An 18,234-nucleotide genomic window follows, 5' to 3' on the forward strand; every position below is an offset into this window, starting at 1 on the left:
CTAATAAGTTTTATCTAACTTTAATAATGACTAATTGATTATATTATATATTGAATAGGTTAATATTAGAATTAATAATAATATAATTTTATTGCGTGTATGGGAAGTAAACATTCCTTACGCTTGAAGTTCAATTAAAGTTAAACAATGTTTTCAATATATTTTAGACAAAAATAAAAATAAATGCTTGTTTAGTAAGATATACACAAAATCAGAAAAATTAATTAACATTGCTTTAAAAAATTCATCCATTGTAATTAGTTTACTAAACAGTTATAAATTTAAAACTAAAGAAGGAAATGTAATATTTTTTATTTTCAAGTAATTTCACAAAATCATCAAATTGTATTATTTAACGTGCTCCTTTGTAAAATTTTATTAGGTGGATGCAACTGAATTGAATTATTTGTTGAAATGACCCAAAAACATCAATGTTGGAAAGCATTCAAAACAAATAACATGACACAAATGTAAGACAGATTGATAAATACATTTTTTTTTGTCCTTAAATTGACACGCATTTTAAAACAATGGTCCTTTTTGAAGTATGATTTTGAATCTTGTATAGAACTATACTTAATTGTACTTAATACAATTATATGGACTTTGAATTTTTATATTATTTTGACTTCTATCAATTCATTAGAATAATAGCAGAAAGTGTTTCTATTGATAAGAAACATAAAATCAGTGTTCGTAGATAAATTAATAGGGATTTACATAAGGTAAAACAATTTTTTTTTTTTTAAAGTGAAAGTGTAATTATCATATTTATTATGTATATAGACAGGTGAAGTGTAAGGTCCATTAAAAATCTGCTTTCCCTTTTCTGCCCTAATGTCTAAAGGCTGGCCTTAATCTGTTGAGCCTAAAGGCTGGCCCATAGGGTGCAGAGGCCCTAAAGCTGTTAGGGTTTCCCTTTCAGCCTCACTTTGCAATCTGAATCTAAACACTGCCTCCCTTTCCATTCCAGAGCTCTGCTAGGGTTAGCCGTCAACCCCCAAGGGAACTCCGACCAGAACTCCACTTCACGTAAGTCTGTTCTAACTCGTACCTTAGTTCCATCTAGCTTCTTCTTCGTGGTTCCAACTAGGGTCAATCAGGGTGAACTCGTTTTAATCTAGTTACACTGTTTTCCAGCTCACTAATCCACTCTAGGCGTCGTTGCGTTCGCTGTTGGTGCCTAGGGATCCAACTACTAGCTGGTTTTCCAGGTAAGGGAAGCTAGAACCCTCTTGCTTGTTTGGTACGAGTCTGTTATTCGATGTTGGTTGTGATTATTTGAGTTTGCTTGCTGTTATGGGTGTGTGATATGGTGGGAATGTTGTTTGGGGTACGCTCACGAGTCTGCTGCAGGTGAAAACAGTGGCGGGCACTGATAAACTCGCCCAGGTGACTTGGTCTCGCCTAGGCGAGGTTAACAGGGGCTCGCCTAAGCTAATTTTCCACGAATGGTCGCCCAGGCGACCCGCTGTTCTTTTTGAGCGAGCGAGCGTCTCGCTTAGGCGAAGAGGGTCTTGCCTAAGCGAGATCGTGCAGGGGCTATTGTTCTCTTCGTCGAGCTCTCGCCTAGGCGGAGGGGAGCTCGCCTGAGCGAGAGTCATTCTCGCTTGAGCGAGACCCTCCAGCCTGAGCGAGGAGCTGGGCGAGGATACGTCCCGAGATGTTGTTTCCTCTATGCTTGGATGTTTAAATTGTGCTATATGGGTTATTGTGTGATGGCTTATTGAGAATGAGTATGCATGTTTGGGAAGGGATTATATGTGGGGGATTGTGAGCTTGGCATGATTTTTATATGAGTTGTACATGAGAAGTTGGATACATATGTATGTGCGTGTGGTCACGAATTTGGCATGAGTTACAATGGATCTGATGGTTGGTAGACCAGTGGCGTGGTTTTGGCATGAGGAGAAACACATTACTCATGGTTGGGAATAGCGAGTTGGTATTGATTCAATGTATGAGAAACGAGGATTGGTTATGGATGTTGGTATGATATTTCATGTGTAATGTATGTGGAAATTCTTGGCTGTTATATATGTTGGTCCGTGTCAGTGCGTAATTCCTTGGAGTCTCTAGGTGAGACTTTCAGGCTCGCGCTTCAGTAGTCAGGACGTAATTTCATGGCACCTGTTAGTGGGTGTCCATGGTGGTGCCCCATTTGTATAACTAGGTAAAGATTCAAGGTAAGGTTGCATCCTGACATCTGAGGAGTCAGTTAGTCTCACCTAGAGCGGACTGACTCCTGTGGTGAGAGTAGCAGGAGGCCTAAAATTCATTAAGGGCTAACCTTGTGGTGAGGGAAAATTGATCCATCGTAACACTTGTAACATATAGCTCGGGGGTTAGTAGCTCGGGGGTGAGCAGAGGTATCCACCACAAGTGCGGGCATCCGCTGAATCCGACCAAGTTATACGTATCCAGATGAGTCGAGTTGGGTCGTAGTGTATTGATTGAAAAGTCTTGACATGCTTGGATGTTGTATTGATATTGGATGATGAAAGTATATTTAACTGTATGATAAAAATGTTGATTGGCTCTAGCTTACCCTTTTCTTGTTGGTTGCTTTGTATGTCGTGTTTCTATCTTTGCGGTGATCATCAATTTATTGATGGGAGCAGATGCGAGGGACAATCGTGGTCATCAGGCAAGAGGCGATTCTGCAGCTTAGCTTTCTTGGAATATCTTGAGGGCTACGACCTATGTATTTGTCAGTCTTTTCTTATGCTTGTGTTTCCAACAGACTATTTATGATGCTCTTTTATTTTCGGTGGCACTGTGGTGTGCCTTAGTTGTAAGGTCTTATGTTTAAACTCCAGAAATGCGCTGTTATATTATAATCATGTGACGTTTTCTTTTAATTACGCTCATTAATTAATTGGGAAGTTACACTGAGTTAGTAAATTATTGTTTTAATTTTGTAATAAAGCAATCATTTTTACAGCTACATTGGTTGAATCACTAATTGTGTGAATTATAAAAAAATAAATATAATTTCACGATTATTACAATATTTGTATAAAAAATATATTATCATTTGTTTTTATTGAAACACTACTTTATAAAATATAATTTAAACAAAATCTAAAGTATGCTAATTTCACATTTAACATGTTTTTAAATATTTTAAAAATTGATTTAATTTCAAAAGCTTTAATAATAAAATAAAACCATAATAGAGATAAACATGAGTAAAATATAACCCTTAAATTACAAAATAATTTATATTTATAGAACAACTTTCGAGCAAAGTTACTTATCTATTACTAATAAGACAATACAAATTAGTAAATTGATCAATTATTTTATAAGTTAATAATGCTTAGTGATTATAATTTGTATTAAACTTGAAAATTTATAATATGATATAAAAATATGATATAAAAAACTGAAAATTTAACATCTCAAAAGGATATATTATCTATATAAATAAATTATTTATAGTTCTTATAAATAAATAATTATGTATATTATCACGCTAAATTTAGTTATTTATATTAAATTTAATGTAATAAAATATAAATTTGAAAATAAAAGTCAAACTAAACAAGAATTTAAGACATGTAATTATTGATTTAGTGTCTCAAACTAAACAATTTGCAACTGATGTTGGTCAATAGTAACTGATACACCAGTTTGTTGATGTTCACCATCATACAATATAAAAAATTGTTTATAGCATTCAAAATTTTGTGAGTAAAATATATAAATACATGAAACTCACCAACAATAGTTAGTTTCACTGAAATTAATTTTAATCCTTTTAATCAAGATATTTAAAAATAGACTTCAATAGTGCCCGAACAATGTTGCGCCTATGGTTAAAAAACAATGTTTACTTTTCCATGTTAAAAGTACATTTATTTCTACTTAGTTCTCCCAAATAAAAACAAAATTATAGTAATTTTATATTCATTTTAATCTGTCTATATATATATATATATATAATATTACTCTGTTCATTAATTAAAAATCCTTTTAGATATAAAATTTTTAAAAAATTATTACAACAGTGAACTATAACACTATGTAAGAGAAGCTATTGTCAAATGATGGCTTAAAAAATGCTATACTGTTAATATAGTTAAATTAAATTAAATTGTTTTATTATAATAAACACTTATCATTGAGCTGAATAAAATAAAATAAAATAAAATAATCACTTGAATAAAGTAAAATAAAATAAACACTTGTCATGAGGATAGAAAGAGATTCAACTATAGAAAAGCACCTGCACTTTTTATCTTTCTTTGTGCTTAACAGACGAAAAAGGCACTTGCACTTGGGAATTATATGCCAAAAGCTTAGTTTTTTATTTTTGCGAATAAGATTCAGTGGGACTAATGTGAATTTTCCATTTCTAAAGCAATGGCAGTTGCCAAAGGGAAACTGAAGCAGAGTGGTACGGTCTAACAAACCAACACAGCACGCTTCAAATTCAAACAAACAAAGCGAAACACACAACAAAACGGTTTTCTCAGATCCAACGCCGAACTTCCATTGCCGGGAAAATGAATCGGTTCGTAGACAACTTGCCGCCAATGGATCTGATGCGTTCGGAGAAGATGACCTTCGTTCAGCTCATCATCCCCGCAGAGTCCTCGCACCGCGCCATCACCTATTTAGGCGAACTCGGCCTCGTCCAATTTCGAGACGTAACTCTCTGAGATCCAACCTTCTTTCATTTCTTTCAATTTTATTTTCTCCTTTTGTTTTTGTTCTGCGAAAACATGTTTCTCTGCATTAGTCCAGTTCTCAAGGCATTATTTTCGCATGATGAGTTCTTGGAATCTGGAACTGCTGGACGGATATGTTAGAACGTTTTGTGTTCTCTTTTTGTTTGTTGTGTGGTTGAGTTGGATATGGATGCATGCACACATAGTTTAGATGGAATATGATTTAACATTGGAGTGTAGATTTCGTATTTTGTCGAATCAAATTATGGTTTGAGAGATTGGTTGATGAAAAGTTTAGTTGCTTTATTAGTTATGTTTAATTTTGTGTTTAAAATTTAGGCATCTATGATTGGATTCCTATAAGGATGATTTGGATAAATTGAACTACGTAAGTGATGGAAAATAGAAAATAGTTTGTTTGTCTGGTATTGGCAAGGATGATGGTTTGTTTTGTTTTTATTTCTTCATTCCAAATAAGATTGCTGCTCTCTGTGTCTTGCATTGTTCTGTGCTGCATATAAATTTATGTTCAGAAGGCTAGATTTAGAAACTTGATTTTGTGGTTTCTTTTTATAGGCCGCTGAGGGTAATTTTGTGAATTCTATTAATGAATGGTTCACTATGTCCGTAGTAGTGATAGATAACTATAAACGGTGACCTAGTGCACGAGGCTCTTACCTAATAGGGTTTAGGGTATAAGCAGGCAGATCATAAACTGAGAGGCTACTCCCGTGATCTTCAAGTCACAGACAAAAGTCTTACTGTTGCACCGAGGCTTACTCTTGTGTTAAAGAGCCATACTGTTTAAAATTTTTATTCATTACTATTTAAGTATTTTGTTGTATAAGAGGACTCTCCTTAGAAGTTGTTTCTTTATGTCTGATCATATGAGTAAAAATTGGTGGCGAACCATACACGAAACATGGGAGAATCTCTGTAAGTGTAGAGAATTGTTGCTCTTTCAGGTCAAGGGTCCTGGTGGGTCTGAGTATTTCTGGATATGTGAAAACTTTGATATTAATGTTCAATTATGGTCTATTTTCCATGCATTTTTGTATGGACAAACTAAAAGTGGTGAAGTTATTTAGATTTTCAGTAATGTATCTTCTTCGCAATATCATATATATTCCTGTGTCCTATTACAAATGATATTTTGGGTGGAAATTTTCAGGTGTGTGTGTGCTAGGAAATCTTCAAAGTTGATTTTACTTTTTCCTTTGCAGCCATGTATTCTAAAATTTCTGTTTTAGAATTCTTCTGATATTAATCATTGCATTTCTTATGGATTTTTGTTTTCTCATTTGTAGTTAAATGCTGAAAAAAGCCCCTTCCAGAGAACATTTGTTAACCAGGTAGTCTACACTGCGCTAATTATTAGAAATTCTATTGCATTTTGAATTTCCTTAATTTTGTCAACTTTTGGAGTGGTAACTCATTAGTATAATTTTTTGAGGTTAGGACTTTGTATGCAGTTCGGTTATGAGGTTCTCCTATGGGAACAGATATTATGACGCTATGCTTTCCATTTTCTAGTTAGAAAAGAAAGGATTCTATTAATTACCTAGTTTATTTCATGTTAATCAGAGTATTATTTCCAAAATATCGACATTCATATTAAAATAAGGTAGAAACTGGTTCAAACTTTAGGAAATAATTTATTTTTTGTTTTCCCTTTATTTTTCTAGAACTAAACTGAATTTGGCTTATAAAATCTTGTCATTGTTTAAATTATTGGGATTATAGTAAGAGATATAAAAGAGAGTACGGAATATATTTTCCAATGTATATTGATGTGATATGTGACTCAAAAGACAAGGTACTAATCTTTATATACTTGACTCATAATCCTTATTAAATACGGAAACAGATAATGAAATATGGAACCACTCTAAGAGATCATCAATGATATTTTAAAATATTCAAAGGTCTTTGAAAAAATATTATGAGATTTGTAGATATTCTAACAGACAGATTAGCTTTTCATAGATTCTTTTCATATTGTTATCTATCTGCAGACGTTCGGATTGCGGTAATATTCTCCAAATATATATTTTTTATTTACCAATATTAACTGCATTTTGCTTGACAGGTAAAGCGATGTGCAGAAATGTCAAGAAAGCTACGATTCTTCAAGGATCAAATCAATAAAGCTGGTCTAATGTCTTCTCCTTCGGTCTTGCAATCAGATATTCATCTGGAGGATTTAGAGGTCCTTCTCCATTTCATTGGTTTTCCTCCATCGTATGTGATCACTGTCTTTAGGGTGTTCTCGATATATGCATATTGTCTGGCTGCCATCAATAACATGATGAAACCTAAGTTGGTTGTCTGCAATTTTAAAACTTCTGGTGGGTGGTTATCACTTATCACTATTTAATCTGACATTGTGAGTTCTGTTGGATTTCTCTTTAAACAGATACAACTTGCTGAGCATGAACATGAGCTAATTGAAATGAACTCTAACAGTGAGAAACTTCGGCAATCATATAATGAACTGCTGGAGTTCAAGATTGTATTAGAAAAGGTATCATGGATATTTCTATAAGCACATTCTCTTTTAAAGTACTGGAAGTTTCGATACACTAATTGTGATTTTTGGTTACAAAGTCTTTCCTGCTTGAATGTAACTCAGAACTAGTGTGTTGTTGGAGATATTTTTTATTGATCTGTTTTTCTATTATACTTCTGATTTTAATGTATTCTGTCAAATGTCAATGATATTTTACTCTTAACTATGGATGTAATTCTGTTCTTTTTATTAGTGAATACTTCCTACATACTTTTTCTCATTTATATAAGATATATAATACCGTGCCCATGTTTCAGGCATGTAGTTTTCTTGTTTCAAGCCATGGTGCTGTCATTTCAGAAGAGCGAGAATTGAAGGAGAATGTTTTCTCAATTGGAAACTATGTCGAGACGCCATTTTTATATGAACAGGTTCCTTGTAACATTTCTTATTACTGTGGATATCTTTTACTAGTTAGTGTAAATTCTTTTACTAGTTTCTTTTTTTTTTTTTTCTATTTTGTCTTGTGATGTAAGTGAGCTATAAATGGTTTATTTTACAGGAAATGACGCCTGCACCATCAAATCATTCTGGTTTAAGATTTATCAGTGGGATAATTTGTAAATCCAAGGTTCTTAGATTTGAAAGGATGTTGTTTCGAGCGACAAGAGGGAATATGCTTTTCAATCAAGCACCAGCTGATGAACAAATCATAGATCCTATTTCAAATGAGATGGTTATCTTCCTTATTGATTTAGAGATATTTATCATTAGGCTGTAGTTTTGTTAATATGTACTTAACATGTTATTACTTTCACCAATCCCTTGGCTAGTTTTTTTATTTCCTAATAATTTATTATCAGTCCTCCTGATGACTAGACTGATTCCTGTCCTTTCCAGGTTGAGAAAATTGTCTTTGTTGTGTTCTTCTCTGGGGAGCAAGCAAGAACAAAGATCCTGAAAATTTGTGAAGCATTTGGTGCAAATTGTTACCCTGTCCCTGAAGATATAAGTAAGCAGAGGCAAATAACATCAGAGGTATGTATCAGATTAAGAACATTTTTCCTCTCTGAACTATTCTTACAATTGTATCACAGTATAGGAGCCAGGTGTATCTAGTTTCTAGACAAAACTTAACTTTTTGCTGTTACAGTTTCTGTGGGAGAAAATTGTCTGAAATTCAAGATTATAATATTGTTCTGATCCCACATCAACTACAAATGTATCGTATATTATGACTAATGTATTCCTTATAAGGCTTGGACACTCCTTACCATATAAGCCAATTTTTGTGTGGTGAGTTAAGCCCTAATTACAAATTCTGAAATTGTATTTGAGTCTATCTCAGATTCGTTACATTACTCATGTTTGTCTGCAATAGATGTTTATTCCTAGGCATGAGGAAATGTTGTTATTGGGTGACCCATGTTTGTCGATGGTTTTGATATACAGTTTTGGGCATGAGGGAATGTGTTTAAATATTTCATTAAACCAGAGATATGACTATTGTAGTTATTATAAACCTTATGTGGATTCTCCCTACAAAATGGTTTTGTGGATAAAGATAGCCAATAAGCCAAATTTCTATGAAGAAATATCAATCTTTACCCTAATATCTATCTAAAGAACTTGTTTCCCAATCCAAGGAGAGGCTTTGTTTTGGCAAGGTAGTTAAAATTGAGATTATGACTAGAATTATGAAGGGTTTACAAAATTGTAAGTTACAAGTGCCTTAATTGGGTTTTATTTTATTTGAAACTCATTCAACCAAGAAGGTGAACGGGCCAGTAAAAAACACCCTTAATTCTTAATTAGGTTTCGATTTCTTTTAATTGAAACTCCTATTCACCAAGAAAGTGAACAGGTGTTGTGGATGCAAAAAAACGTGAATTCTAAATGCATTAACTTTTAATTGGGTGGTTTTGCTGTTGTGGCTGAAAAAAAAACGTGAATTCTAATTGCATTAACTTTTAATTGGGTAGTTTTGCTGCTAACAACACAAATAACAGGTTGAATTTTTAATCGAATTAACTTTTAATTTAGTTTAGGTTTTAATTGAATCGAATCCATTCACCTAAGACGGTGAACAGAGTGGAATGAACAATATCGAAAAAAATGGTGGTTTATGCAATTTCACAATTTTGTTCGACAATCCGTGCGATTTTATTGTGCCATGATCATGCGGGATAATTGAATCGGAAATACTATGCAAAATCGTGGATAGCACGATTTTACAAGTTAAATCTTGATTTGAACTACATAGTCTTTTGGTGTTCTTTAATACTTCCATTCTTTAAATGTAAACCATAGTGCTTTGTTCTTCAAGTTCTTAATGTTCCTTTATATAATTACAAGTTATCATTGTTGACTGAAAAATGGGAAGTAGGAAACTGTTCAAATTATTGGGTTTAGGTGTAGGAAGAAGAGAAAAAAGAGACTAAATAATGTGAAATTGATGGATTTGATGTGATACTATTGATAAAACGTTAACCCAAATTTAGTGATTACTAGATTTCATATACTAATTAATTAAAGAAAGAAATTATGAAACATAAGAAGTATGGAAACCATTCATAAGGGATTATGTAAAACACTCCAAATTAGTATGAGATATAATAATGATATTATTAGATATTCTAACACTCCTCTTAGAGCATGAGTATATCGAACTTTAAGGTTCTTACAATTGAAGTCACAGATGAGACTAAATGAGAGGTATAACAACGTAGACAGCAGGTCAACAATGTCTACAAATAGAGCCATACTATGTTTTGGATTAGAGTTTGGGGCAAAAGATAGCATCAAACTGCTCTTGGAAGCAATGTTGGGGCTAGAATGCTGGGGACAAATATGTAGTTGATGTGAGATACAGTAAAAAAAAAAGTCGATTTGGAATGATCATGGGAGAAAAGTTACAATTGGTATGGTCATTAGTGGACTGTTGGACAATATCAATAGGAAAAAAAGGTAACTTTACATTGAGAATAATAACGCTGAAAAAGATGCACTTAAACCAAGAGAAAAATAGTCAAATGTGTATAGAGATAGCAGTAGAACATGGCAGGAGATATGACAAATTGAAAGAAGAAAATAATCGTGGAAATAAAGGTGGAGCTCCATATTTAAGGAAATGCAGGAGCTGAACAGTGTGCCATGGTGAAATTACTCCTTCATTATCATGTTTAGATAGTGTTAAAAAGGAAGGGTGAAAATGGAGATTGAATAATCTGAATTTAATATTGTGATAGACAAATATTAAGATGAATGCTATGTTCCTTAGTTTAATTGAATAAAGAATCAATATAAAAGAGATATATAAGATATTATGATAGGGAACTCGGTATTATTGGATGCCTAGGTCTAACATCAAGTAGTAGAATGGAGTATTTGAGTGTTTGGTTTTCTAATCATATTCGAAAGTATTATAAGATGCACTAGTGATACCAAGGATATTTGTTTAGATATTATAATAGAGATTGTGTGATTCTAATAGAAAATATAGTTTATGGCTACAGGTTTCGGCTCGCCTTGCAGACTTAGAGACAACTCTAGAAGCTGGAATTAGGCATCGGAACAAGGCTCTAGCTTCTGTTGGAGGCCCTTTAACAATATGGATGGAGATGGTAAGAATTAGCTTCTGAATACATTTATGTTCCTTGTGATGGATCTGCAAGGCATTACTAATACCTTATCAGCCTTTGCAAGGAATGGACATTTATTATGAACCAACAGCTCTCATTCTTATCATCTTGTGCTAGGTAAGAAGAGAGAAGTCTGTGTATGATACACTGAACATGTTAAACTTTGATGTCACAAAAAAATGTCTTGTTGGAGAGGGCTGGTGCCCTGTATTTGCAAAAACGCAGGTATCCCCCTCCCCCTCCCTCAATTTTGTTTGATCCTCACCAATTTCTTTTCCCTTTGATTTTTGAGGAGTTGAAAACATCTTTTATTCATATTATCTATTAAAGAGATTACATCTTTCAATTTACCAGATTCAGGAGGCACTGCAACGTGCAACTTTTGACAGCAATTCTGAGGTTGACATAATCTTTCATTCAATGGATGCACTGGAATCACCACCTACATATTTTAGGACCAACAATTTCACAGGTCCATATCAGGAAATTGTTGATGCATATGGGTGAGACTAATATTTAATATATTTATTAGTGGCAACACAATATGTTAATGTATTGAATCGAATTACTTTCTTTGAAGTAATAAATGATGGCAATGTGCTAGCTCATGTAAATAGATCATTGAATGTCTTATTAATGTACCAAGATTTGGATAAAGTCAGTTTAGTATGGAACCCTTATTTTGCAATTTTGCTATAAAAACTGAAAAGACTCCTAGTCCTAATGATCTCTGGTACTCGGCAGTGTTGCAAGATATCAAGAAGCAAATCCTGCAGTTTATACAGTTATTACATTCCCTTTTCTTTTTGCGGTGATGTTTGGCGACTGGGGTCATGGAATTTGCCTGTTGCTGGGAGCATTGGTTCTTATAGCACGTGAGAGCAAGCTCAGCACCCAGGTTATTTCATTCTAACTTTGGCATAAATAAAGTTGCTGTGCCAAAAAATGAGTGACATCTGTTAATCTTTGTGAAAAAAAAATTAAATTGAGTTATATCAAATTTGATCAATAGTTTATCAATTTGATTATAGTAGGATCGTCATTGTCCAATGTTTTCTAGTTGGTAAACACCACAATAATTAAGTTACCTTTTTTTTATGATTATTGTGATTTTATGGCCTTAATCTCGAAATGAAGTATGGTAATAATTCTATTGTACTGCATACAAGTGCAAAAGGAGTTGCACAATTTCCTTTACTTTTGTTCTGCTCTTGGAATTGGAATTGAAGTGTGCGTAACAGCTCTTCAATTTGATTTCTTCCAGCGACTTGGAAGCTTTATGGAGATGCTATTTGGTGGGCGCTATGTGCTACTTTTGATGTCACTATTTTCTATTTATTGTGGGTTAATATACAATGAATTCTTCTCTGTTCCTTATCACATATTTGGTGCCTCTGCTTACAAATGCCGAGATAATACATGCAGGTGTCTTTTATTTCTTACTTTCCATTGCCAGTTTCATTTCTTTCTCGTTTTTTGGGTGCCATAATGTGGATCCACAATGCATTAGTTTCTGGTGTTTTAGGTTATCTTTTTTTTTTTAAAAAAAAAAAAAGACTTGAAACATATAATCAACCATTCAATTCCTGGTAATGACTCCTTGATTACGAAGATTCTTTTTTTTTTTTTAATTTACAAATCTTTCTGCTACTCATAACTTATGCACTTGCATCCTAGTTCTAAGATATTATCTCCAAATCTACATCATGACTGATATTATGACTCTTACGTTGGAAAACAAAGTTCTTAAATTGATTCTCATTTTACTTAAAAATGTTTCCTTCAAATTCGCATTATTAGGAATAATTTGATTTATATCACTTCCACAATTGCCCTCTTTGGTTATGCTCTTGGTCACTCCATCCTCCTTCAAAACTTTATATTGTCAGAGCTTGCAAAATATTGCAAAGTTGTTTTCTAAGAAGGCTTTTACGTGATGTGTATTGTTTTATCACTTTCCATCCCAGGGATGCACGTACTACTGGCTTAGTAAAATATCGAGAACCATATCCATTTGGTGTGGATCCCAGCTGGCGAGGAAGTCGATCAGAATTGCCTTTTCTAAACTCTCTCAAGATGAAGATGTCCATTCTGTTTGGTGTGGTGCACATGAACTTGGGAATTATATTAAGTTATTTCAATGCTCATTTCTTTGGCAGCTCACTGGATATAAGGTGCTCACTTTTCTTCTAACTTCTTCCCACAGTTAATGTTTTTGCTTTCCTTTGAGTAATAATGCTGTAATTTACTCTTCTTGATGTTTTTAGGTACCAGTTTGTGCCACAGATGATTTTCCTTAATTGTTTATTTGGGTATCTTTCCCTTCTCATCATTGTGAAGTGGTGCACTGGCTCTCAGGCAGATCTTTATCATGTAATGATTTACATGTTTTTAAGCCCTTTCGACAATCTTGGTGAGAATCAATTGTTCTGGGGCCAAAGACCACTTCAAGTATGATTCATTTCTTTGCTTCTTTATTGCTTAATAATTGTTCCTTTTCCTGTTTTACATCATTCTGAGTGACTGTTCATGATATGCAGGTTGTGTTGTTGCTTTTGTCTGTAATTGCAGTTCCGTGGATGCTCTTTCCAAAACCTTTTATGCTAAAGAAGCTTCATAATGAGGTGCCACTTTTGCCTCCCATGTGTGTGATTTTATTTCTTGGAAATTGAGAACGTTGTTCACCAATTTTTTTGTTTACGTGTTAATATTTTCACATTGCACATATCTTTGTTGGTTTGATTTTCCCCTTTTGATAAAATTTGTCAAGTTAATTCTCTCTGAGGTCCATCATAAGATAATTTTTATAAAGACTAAAATATGCAACTTTCAAATCACTTACAACCTCTAATGGCTATACAGACAATATTTAGCTACACAGTTGCCCCTGTCCTATACTTCTGTTAGCAGCTACTTATTAAAGAAGTGCCAGGAGTTTATTTATGAAGATTACTAATCTTATACCTTTATGATAATCTAGAGATTTCAAGGACGCACTTACGGTGTGCTTAATTCCTTTGAGGTTGATCTTGAGATGGAACCAGGTTCTACCAGACAACATGACGATGAGTTCAATTTCACAGAAGTCTTCGTTCACCAAATGATTCACTCCATTGAGTTTGTTCTAGGTTCAGTTTCAAATACGGCCTCATATCTACGACTTTGGGCATTAAGGTTTGGTCAGCTATGATTTACTCATTTGTCTTGGGTCCTTATTTTATCAAAAATATTAATCCTTGGTTGATATTTTTTACCACGGTGCAGCTTGGCTCACTCAGAACTTTCTACTGTTTTTTATGAGAAAGTCCTGCTACTTGCTTGGGGGTGAGTTTGATTCACACTATTTCGTTAATATGACATACTATCTCCTGTTAAAGAAAAAATTGTAATTTATAATTAAAGCTTTCTGAATGGTTATCATGAAAAGCAAATAAAGGAAGGTTTTCATAGTCCACAAAACCAAACTTGAATTTTTGAGCAGAGAAGACTCAAAGTACAACATCGGGAAGATGTGATTTTTTTGGTGTGAACACGGAGGAAGTACTGTTTTTATTTTATTTTTTTGTATGTAAATAGCATCATTTATATTTATCAAAAAATTGCTTGATTTTGTTATTTTGAATTGCTGTTTTATGTTTGATCTATGATGGCAATAGCATGCATTAGTTTTGATGTATTTTCTTGATATTGTGCAAGTAACATCTATAGATTTTAATTAGTATTCGTAGATTGAGATCATGGTATGGAATGAGCAACATTGTTGAACAGATCATGTGCATATGGCTGACAGAATTATCTTAATTAAACCAGTCGAGCCTTCTATGTAATGTATTTTGCACGAGCCATTTGCAAAGTCTGATAAGTTTGCATTTCCTTTTTGGCATTTATCGCTTTTAGTATCAGTTTTTAATATTCAATTGTTGATATCATCGCTGGCTGCAATTATAACAGGTATGACAATCTTATCATTCGGTTACTGGGACTAGCTGTCTTTTCCTTTGCAACTGCTTTTATACTATTAATGATGGAGAGTCTCAGTGCTTTTCTTCACGCCTTGCGTCTTCACTGGGTGGAATTTCAGAACAAATTTTACCATGGTGATGGATATAAGTTCAGGCCTTTTTCCTTTGCTTCCTTAACAGAGGATGAAAATTGATCCATTCTTGTCTGTCTTGGATCACTGTTGGCAAAATATGTGCAAAGTATATATACAAAAGTAGAAGAAGGAACACAATGAGAAATTGTGGGATCCAATTCTACAAGTTCCGGATTTGCTTGATAATTTGTCTTCAGCAACAATATCCTGCTCATTTTCCCATGGCTATGCTGGTGTGACAGATTTATAGCAACAGTAATGAACGGCATCTGTAACAGAATATTTACTTTCTAATTTTTCTTTTTCTTTCTTAGAGTAGAAAAATGGGAAGAGATTAGGGAAAGGAATGGTTAGACTAATTTTGTAAAAAGAAATCCATCATAGTTTTATCTATTGGTTATTTGGGGTTACACATACACACATAATGTAGCGCGGGCCTTCCTAGGATGCAGTCATGTAGGCATTTACTCTGATTTTTTTCTTGTAATGATTAATGATTAATCACGTTATAGAACCATCTCTGTGATCTGGTTTGGTATCTGTGGCAATAAAATAAAGTGATGTTCCAAATATCCTTTTTAGGGGCACCTACCGACAGGTTTAATTTATTTATTCATCGTGCTTTATTTTTTTTTTCCACAAAAAATATATAAGCATAGGTTATTTATCACTTTTATTCACAGTTCTCTCTGGTTTGGTATTACCTGAGTGATTTCATTAGATTAATTTATGAGAAATAGTTATTAGTTAGTTTAGTCATTTACATTATGGAGAGAGAAACAATTGTCCGACACACCGAAACTAAAATAACTAGCATTTCGATCATTTTTGCCGATTTGAGGTAAAAGATTGAAATAGGTGCGTCTGTAAATTAGAATTACACGAGTATTTCGAAGAACCTTTCTCTTTTCTCCTTTTAAGTATGTTTTAAAATAATTTGTAAGTTATCATGGTAGTTTGAAGATTTTTAAAAATATTTTTATTAATAAGATTCTGTAATTTAAATTTAAAAAATTATTAAATATGAAGTTATAAGATTTAAAAGGATTTTATGGATATAAAATAATTCAAAGAATTTCATGTATTTAAAAATAAATAAAAAATAGTTTATATTTTTACTGTAAAATACATCTTTATGCATTATTATGTTCTAGAAAATTGCATTTTAGTTGTAGACCAATATTATGGTAAACCATCCAAGATTTAAACATTTAGGTCATTATCAAAAAGGGTAACAATATTACTATTTGTCAATCATTATTTCAAGTAAATAAATGTTAAATATTTAGTGATGAAAATAATTAGAATAGAAGGGTTTAATGATTCATTATTTCAAACAAAAATAAATTGAATTTCTGCACACTAATTTTCAAAAGAACAACCACAATTAATGAGAAAGACAACAAATAAATAATAAGTTTAGATCGAAAAGAATTTAAATCAATACAACTAATCAATTGACTCCCTTTATATGCACATATATAAAGTTATAGCAGTTTTTCATTGTTGGTATTCTCCTCTTTCTACCCTTAGGTTTGAAAAATAAATTCAAAATTATAATGTTCTTTTTGAAAATTCTACTAATTATTGTATAGTAATTGCAAACATTAGTAATCGTTACTATTGTGATATATATTATGCAAGAGTAACCAATATAAATGGATAAGAATGCGCATAATATATATATATATATATATATATATATATATATATATATAATTCTTATTAATATGAGATATATATAAAATTATATATGTATATGTTTTATGATTTACCTTTTTTCCCATCCTGTAGTTTATTTATGAGATTTAGGTACATTCTTTTCACTATAGGACAAACATAAAGTAAGTTAACGATTAAAAAAATAACAAATCATAACTAATAATATTATTTTGTAAGTACATAGTTGTATCATTTATATCCATATTTATCACATACTAGAGAAAAAAAATCAATACTTTATGATTTTTTTTTAAGTTCTAAATACACTTAAGCATAAAGATATTATGACTTAATACATAATAAATCATGAGAGATACAAGTGCTTTGTAAGAGATGATACAACACTGTACATACGGTCTTATTTTACATCTAATAAAACATAAATTATTTCAAAACCATAAATACATAAGATGAGTTAATCTTAAACCGAATGGAAAATACCTAAATATTTATTTCGTGTTGTAGAAATGTTTATTATTTTTGTCGATAAAAGAGATGTAATAACAAAGGAAGCACACAAATATATAAAATAAATTAAAAAAAAACAAATAACAATCCATTTAATCCATTAATGATAAATTAAATTAATTACAAAATTTCTGAATCATCAAAATGTAATTCCATTGAAGTACAAAATTTCTGAAACATCAAAGTATAAGATTGAACTACAAAATTTATGAGTCATCAAAATGTATCTCGATAGAACCGACTATATTTTATTAAATCCGTGGTGAATAACCGGATTAGCTCGTTCTAGCACTCTACACGAGGCAAAATAGAGGTAGTTTTAAAAATAAGGGGAGTGCAGGAAGTAAATATGGAGTTTCAGAAAGTAATTGCCCAAACCAAACCCATGTGACCCAATTACATTTGTTATTACCCACTCTACCGTTGGAACACTCCCGCTCGCTGTAGTTTGAAATTGCGAACAAATTTGCAGAAGCAGACACAGTAATCGATTCATTCCAAATCCAATTACCAATTCGTGAAAACACAAAACTACAACTAACAGAAAAGGAGTGATAATATCGTATTATCATGGATTCTGTTTCTAACATTCCTCTTCTAGACGAAGACGATTCGTTGCTCTTCGATGATTCTGCACCGGCCACCGCCGAGGTCTTCTCTTGCTCCCCTCTCATACCTCTCAGATCGATTCCTCTTCAAACCGGTTAGTTTTTTTCTTCTATTGAATCCTCTCTTTTTGTTTTCCATTTCTGGATGATTTTTTATGGATAATTGTTGATTTAATACTGATTTACCCAACGCATCTGCAGAAAGTGGAGCTGCGGATTCTGAAAATCGAAATTCCTCGGTGAATGACAGTGCGAACAAAGAGAACGCGGATTGGAACAAACCGCAGAAGCTCAGCTTGGAGCCTCATCAAATGAAGAGGAAGAAGAAAGGAGGCGGTTACAATTTGCGCAAGAGCTTGGCGTGGAATCGAGCTTTCTTTACTGAAGAAGGCACTCTCTTCCCTCCATTATCCGTTAATTAACTATGAAAATCTATCACTCTAATTGTTCTATTATTTGATTGATTAATTAATTATTTAATTGGTTGATTTGTTCTGAATCTTACTTTTCAGGT

At 32.8% G+C, this 18,234-nt stretch overlaps 2 protein-coding genes and 1 long non-coding RNA gene across 4 annotated transcripts; all 3 read left to right on the forward strand.

Moving 5' to 3' along the window:
• The first annotated feature begins 831 nt into the window (after positions 1 to 831).
• LOC114168202 lies at positions 832 to 2,861 on the forward strand. Its single transcript, XR_003600637.1, has 3 exons — positions 832 to 1,032; positions 1,141 to 1,214; positions 2,622 to 2,861. It is a non-coding gene; the product is annotated as an uncharacterized LOC114168202 (long non-coding RNA).
• A 1,398-nt stretch (positions 2,862 to 4,259) lies between these two features.
• LOC114169912 (V-type proton ATPase subunit a1-like) lies at positions 4,260 to 15,494 on the forward strand. Of its 2 annotated transcripts, XM_028055302.1 has the most exons (18): positions 4,260 to 4,655; positions 5,984 to 6,028; positions 6,766 to 6,885; positions 7,093 to 7,200; positions 7,503 to 7,616; positions 7,748 to 7,921; positions 8,086 to 8,223; positions 10,701 to 10,808; positions 10,944 to 11,051; positions 11,181 to 11,329; positions 11,571 to 11,724; positions 12,091 to 12,251; positions 12,794 to 13,000; positions 13,094 to 13,277; positions 13,367 to 13,450; positions 13,807 to 14,000; positions 14,091 to 14,150; positions 14,778 to 15,494. In XM_028055302.1, exons 1-18 carry the CDS (start codon positions 4,512 to 4,514, stop codon positions 14,980 to 14,982), a joined length of 2,457 nt encoding a protein of 818 aa, XP_027911103.1. In that variant the 5' UTR covers positions 4,260 to 4,511; the 3' UTR covers positions 14,983 to 15,494. The 2 variants fall into 2 exon arrangements, with proteins under 2 accessions (XP_027911103.1, XP_027911104.1); XM_028055303.1 differs by lacking the exon at positions 4,260 to 4,655 and having other exon boundaries at positions 6,766 to 6,917.
• A 1,857-nt stretch (positions 15,495 to 17,351) lies between these two features.
• Positions 17,352 to 18,225, forward strand: LOC114168227. The gene is made up of 2 exons (XM_028052976.1): positions 17,352 to 17,815; positions 17,922 to 18,225. Exons 1-2 carry the CDS (start codon positions 17,683 to 17,685, stop codon positions 18,140 to 18,142), a joined length of 354 nt encoding a protein of 117 aa, XP_027908777.1. The 5' UTR covers positions 17,352 to 17,682; the 3' UTR covers positions 18,143 to 18,225.
• Positions 18,226 to 18,234: the final 9 nt, after the last annotated feature.

The sequence above is a fragment of the Vigna unguiculata genome, chromosome 11, assembly GCF_004118075.2.
Source record: "Vigna unguiculata cultivar IT97K-499-35 chromosome 11, ASM411807v1, whole genome shotgun sequence".
Classification (NCBI taxonomy): Eukaryota; Viridiplantae; Streptophyta; class Magnoliopsida; order Fabales; family Fabaceae; genus Vigna; species Vigna unguiculata.